The sequence below is a fragment of the Eucyclogobius newberryi genome, unplaced genomic scaffold (assembly GCF_026437365.1).
Source record: "Eucyclogobius newberryi isolate DKJ021-1_F unplaced genomic scaffold, fEucNew1.0.hap1 SCAF_22, whole genome shotgun sequence".
Taxonomy (NCBI): domain Eukaryota; kingdom Metazoa; phylum Chordata; class Actinopteri; order Gobiiformes; family Gobiidae; genus Eucyclogobius; species Eucyclogobius newberryi.
In genome coordinates, this window is record NW_027315857.1 from 25,432,364 (window position 1) to 25,438,363 (window position 6,000).

A 6,000-nucleotide genomic window follows, 5' to 3' on the forward strand; every position below is an offset into this window, starting at 1 on the left:
ATCGCCTCAAAGGTTAATACGCTTTTCGCTCGCCCCCCACGTCCCGCCCCCTCGCTCGCCCCCCACGTCCCGCCCCCTTGCTCGCCCCCCACGTCCCGCCCCCTTGCTCGCCCCCCACGTCCCGCCCCCTTGCTCGCCCCCACGTCCCTCTCCCTCGCTCGCCCCCACGTCCCTCTCCCTCGCTCGCCCCCCACGTCCCGCCCCCTCGCTTGCCCCCCACGTCCCGCCCCCTCGCTCGCCCCCACGTCCCGCCCCCTCGCTCGCCCCCCACGTCCCGCTCCCTCGCTCGCCCCCCACGTCCCGCCCCCTCGCTCGCCCCCTCGCTCGCCCCCCACGTCCCGCCCCCTCGCTCGCCCCCTCGCTCACCCCCCATGTCCCGCCCCCTCGCTCGCCCCCCACGTCCCGCCCCCTCGCTCGCCCCCCACGTCCCGCCCCCTCGCTCGCCCCCCACGTCCCACCCCCTCACTCGCCCCCCACGTCCCGCCCCCTCGCTCGCCCCCCACGTCCCGCCCCCTCGCTCGCCCCCTCGCTCGCCCCTTTGCTCGCCCCCCACGTCCCGCCCCCTCGCTCGCCCCCCACGTCCCACCCCCTCACTCGCCCCCCACGTCCCGCCCCCTCGCTCGCCCCCCACGTCCCGCCCCCTCGCTCGCCCCCTCGCTCGCCCCCTCGCTCGCCCCCCACGTCCCGCCCCCTCGCTCGTTCTGATTTATTAACTTTTTATAGTGGTTATAGTTTTGTTGATTATAAATCTTTCTTTGTGGATATCAATGATAGGATTTTTTGTTGTTTCCACTTTGATATGTTGCACTAAATCTGATTCTGATTCATGATTGGTCCAGTTCTTGTCCTTGTTCAGTCCTGATCTAGTCCAGGTTTAGCCTCAGGTTTAGTCCTGATCTAGTCCAGGTTTGAACACACAGGTCACATTAGTCTGACCTTTTCAGCTCTGAAATGAAACGGTTGAAAACGCCGACATTAAACGGGCTAAACTTTCAAACGCTGCCGGACAGAGGCAGAACGTGCAAAAAACAGGGACGAAGTGCAGTGGGGATAAAATATAAACTTTTTCTTATTACGACAAAAGATAAAGGTGACTATAAGCAGAGTATATAAGTCTTTATAGTTATACTTTAGTGACTCCATAAGGAAAAGTGACTCGAGTCGCATTTCAGTCGCAACGTGAACCGTCTTGCCACACAAACCTGATTTGGGGGCGTAGTTTACTCAAAAAAGGACACAATAGTTCCAAATCCTCCCGTGTGGTTCCTCCACGGTCGCGTCGCACAAAAGCTACACATCGGTCTGTCCTTCTGAACCTTCTGAAGCTTCTTTGTTGTGTTTGTTTCTTTTCGCAGCGGCTCACGCAGTACCTGGCCTCTCGGAACACGCTTTTTAACCTCAACAACTTCCTGGACAAAGGAGCTCTCCAAGGTACGACTGGCGCTAGCATTAGCACCGCTCGTTATGCATTTTCTCACCTCGTCGCTAATGTGCTCTCGAGTGTTTTTACAAGCTTGAGGATTTAATGAAACGAACAAACGCGTTGCGTGACGAGAGTATTTTCAAATTCAGAATGTCGAGTACATAGTTTATGGTAAAAATGCAACAAAAAGAGCTGAAAAAAGTGATGTCGTAAACTCTCAAAAAAGGGAATTTGGTGATATTTCTGCGTTTTTGTGATGCTTTTTACACACATTTCACATTTGTCTCATAATTAGACCCCAACTGACCACAGACACATGTTAAAACGGGTCTTTAAATGTATTTGAACACGTGTTTTAACGCATTTCTTTTGAATTTACAGCTTATTGTTTGATTTTTGTTATCGGATAAAATACTAATTTAGGTATTTAGCTTTTATTTACGAAGAAAACATTTGTTATTGTGCTTGGACGACGTCTTGCATCACCTTTGAACATGACAAAATACTGTATTCACTGGAGTATAAGTCGCATTTGGGAAAATGTATTTGATAAAATCCAATACCAAGAACAGACATTTCATCTGTAAATGCAGTTTAAAATAATAACAGATGAGAGAACATGGTGAATAGGTGTACGTATGCTAACGCTAACACCTTCAGCTACATGACGTATGCTAAAGCTAACACCTTCAGCTACATGACGTATGCTAACGCTAACACCTTCAGCTACATGACGTATGCTAACGCTAACACCTTCAGCTACATGAGGCACAGACAGAACTGTGGTGTCTGGTATGTTAGCGTAACATATGAACAGTTATTCAGATAACTATAGCATAAAGAACATGCTAACAAGTTTAGCAAAGCATCAGTTTTACCCCAAATCACTAAATCCACTGAATTCTTCTTCCTCTGTGTCACTTCTAAACAACTCCACAAACTCCAGAGGAAGAGGAAGTGCAGATTCTTCTTCTGCGTCGCTCAGAGCCTAGAGCGCCCTCTTGTGGTTGCCAGCGTGAAAATAACGAATAATATCACATATAAGTCTCTCTGGAGTATAAGTCGCACCCCGGACAAAACTGTGAAAAAAGGTGCGACTTATAGTCCGGAAAATACGGTAAATGTATGTGCAGATGTATGAACGTGGAACTAAAAAGCAAAAGCGTAATAATTCACACACAAAAAGACATTGCGGAGCAGATAAAAAGCTTCATTCATATTTTCTCTGTGTCAGATGCATCTCTCTCTCTCTTCTTTTCTGGTCCAGGTTACGACATGTCGACGTTTATCCGCCGCTACAGCCGCTACCTGAACGAGAAGGCCATGTCCTACCGGCTGGTGGCGGTCGACTTCACCAAGATGAAGAGAGGGTGAGACGGGGGAGATGCCGGCGCCGGTCTGACTCGCAGCGGTCGCCGGGTCGTCGTTTAGCATTCCGGAGCCGGCTCCTGTAGTTAGCGACTTCCGTTAGCGACTCCTCAAGGCTAATGCTAAGTGATTTAAGGCGCCGGACCTGAGCAAAATGGACTTTCCTGAGCTTTTAACCTTGTTCTAACTTCAAAAACACAGACTGAGTCACATTTAGCTTCTTTTACGCTAGTTTGATGAAGTCCTCTCCCTCCGAGCCTGAGAAACACTCCCGTCTAATCGCGATCAGTTGCTTCCCGCCAATATTTTGCGTGACTCCCTCTGCTGCCCGTAGTTTTTAGTTTAATTTAGTTCATTCACAATTTTCAGTTAAAAAACCACGTTGCAAAAAAACCGCTCGCCTCCTCTTAAACTCAGACTAAACTGAGACCAAAGAGAGACCAAAGAGAGACCAAAGAGAGACCAAAGAGAGACCAAAGAGAGACCAAAGAGAGACCAAAGGGAGACCAAAGGGGGGACTAAACAGGGACCAAACTGCTAGGACCGAACCGGGCCTAAACGGGGACCAAACCGGGCCTAAACGGAGACTAACGCTGGATCAAACCGGGTCAAGTGCAAAGCCTTCCACTGTTGTGACTTTTCCGTCTCTTTCTGTCCGTTCATACTCGTTTGGCGCAGAATCGACGGCGTGATGAGGACCATGAACGCAGAGAAACTCATCAAGACGTTGCCCATCATTCAGAACCAGCTCGACGCTCTGTTGGATTTCCAGGTACGGCACCGAAATAATGTAACGTTCACAGCAAAAACACGGCGTATATCGGAGTTAAAATGGTTTGAATTCAGAATGTGAACCTTGTTTTACTGAATATTGTTCTTTATTTGGGCCATTTTAGATGTTTTAACAGTGCAATGTGTAAAACAATGAACACTTTACACTTTTTAACACTTTTCTACACCTCACAGTATAATGTGGATCCACCCATACCATGCGTGTTCTCATTGGCTGCTGGAGACCACATGACCTGGATTCACAGGCTTGTGGTTCATGAGCTCCTCGGGAACCCGGGAAAAATGTTGTAGAGCACAATTCCTACACAAGGCAGAAACTGTTAGCTCTTTGACTAAACGTTACATTTGGAGGTTTTTTAGTCACTATTCCAGGTCTAAAACGGGACTATTTAAGGTCTAAAACGGGACTATTTAAGGTCTAAAACAGGACTATTTAAGGTCTAAAACGGGACTATTCCAGGTCTAAAACGGGACTATTCCAGGTCAAAAACGGGACTATTCCAGGTCTAAAACGGGACTATTCCAGGTCTAAAACGGGACTATTCCAGGTCTAAAACGGGACTATTCAAGGTCTAAAATGGGACTACTCCAGGTCTAAAACGGGATTATTCCAGGTCTAAAACGGGACTATTCCAGGTCAAAAACGGGACTATTCCAGGTCTAAAACGGGACTATTCCAGGTCTAAAACGGGACTATTCCAGGTCTAAAACGGGACTATTCCAGGTCTAAAACGGGACTATTCAAGGTCTAAAATGGGACTACTCTAGGTCTGAAACGGGACTATTCCAGGTCTAAAACGGGATTATTCCAGGTCTAAACCAGGTCTACACCAGGTCTAAACCAGGTCTACACCAGGTCTAAACCAGGTCTAAACCAGGTCTAAACCAGGACTAAACCAGGTCTAAACCAGGTCTAAACCAGGTCTACACCAGGTCTAAACCAGGTCTAAACCAGGTCTAAACCAGGACTAAACCAGGTCTACACCAGGTCTAAACCAGGTCTAAACCAGGTCTAAACCAGGACTAAACCAGGTCTAAACCAGGACTAAACCAGGACTAAACCAGGACTAAACCAGGACCAAAGTGGCACAGTTTAGTGCCCAAACGCGCTGACTCTGTGTTCCTTTTTTAACGTCTCAGTTTAATAATGGCGCTCGTGCGTGGTGTTTCCAGGCCAACCCAAACGAGCTGACCAACGGTGTGATAAACACGGCCTTCATGCTGCTGTTCAGAGACTCCATTCGGCTGTTCGCTGCCTACAACGAGGGAGTCATCAACCTGCTCGGTGAGTCCGCTCTCTCACGCGCCTCAGCACACTCTTCAGGATGCATTCTGGGTAATCCTGCCTTAAAGCAGCTCCTCCACACGATTCTGACAGATCCCATTCTAAGCCTGATTCATCACAATTTTAAATCTGATAAAAGAGGCAGAATGTGACACTTTTGGCACATTTTCAGATTCTTAGTCAGGATGTATTATCTACAGTTGTAAATGAAACAGAATGAGGCAAAATATTAACATTTAGGATCAGATCTAGTTTACAGTATCTACAAACTAAATAATACAGCCAAAATCCATTATGCTATAGTTATTTATGTATGTATTTATTCATTTATTTTTATTTATATTTATTTATGTATTTTATTTATTTATTTATGTATTTATATTTATTCATGTATTTTATTTGTTCATGTATTTTTATTTATTGTGTTGGTCTTTGTTCTTTAATTTTCATCAGTTTTTTTAAATTAAATTCTTGATTATGAACAAAGTTAAATAGCTTTTTTTAACAGAAAAACCTTTCGACAATTTTAGTTGTTGTGAGATTTTTGTGTTCTTTTTTGTCCCACACTCGGCCTCCCGGAAAATCATCTCTGGGCCAAAACGTGAATCCAAAATGTGTCTCAAATCTGTGACATTTGGTTTTTTTTTACACAGAAAAGTCCTTCTTTCTGTCTGAAAACATGACGTGATGAAAAACTTGCAACACATTTGTTTCTTACATTTATGTGAAGAAACGACGGCAGAAGTTTCACCTTTATATCTTTAAATTTAAGTGTTTTTCCTGTTCACGAGATCTAAACCAGGCGTAAGCGAGATCTAAACCAGGCGTGAGCGAGATCTAAACCAGGCGTGAGCGAGATCTAAGCCAGGCGTGAGCGAGATCTAAACCAGGCGTGAGCGAGATCTAAACCAGGCGTAAGCGAGATCTAAACCAGGCATAGGCGAGATCTAAACCAGGCGTAGATCTAAACCAGGCGTGAGCGAGATCTAAACCAGGCGTGAGCGAGATCTAAACCAGGCGTGAGCGAGATCTAAACCAGGCGTGAGCGAGATCTAAACCAGGCGTGAGCGAGATCTAAACCAGGCGTGAGCGAGATCTAAACCAGGCGTAGGCGAGATCTAAACCAGGCGTA

General features: G+C 46.6%; 1 protein-coding gene across 1 annotated transcript in view; it reads left to right on the plus strand.

Annotated features, from left to right (window-relative positions):
- The window catches only part of LOC140371636 (phosphatidylinositol-binding clathrin assembly protein), a 100,751-nt gene that overhangs the window by 45,121 nt on the left and 49,630 nt on the right, over window positions 1–6,000 (plus strand). Inside the window, exons 3-6 of the mRNA XM_072458814.1 lie at window positions 1,356–1,431; window positions 2,691–2,793; window positions 3,470–3,563; window positions 4,757–4,868. Coding sequence (XP_072314915.1) covers window positions 1,356–1,431; window positions 2,691–2,793; window positions 3,470–3,563; window positions 4,757–4,868 — 385 coding nt within the window. The remainder of the gene's footprint in view (window positions 1–1,355; window positions 1,432–2,690; window positions 2,794–3,469; window positions 3,564–4,756; window positions 4,869–6,000) is intronic.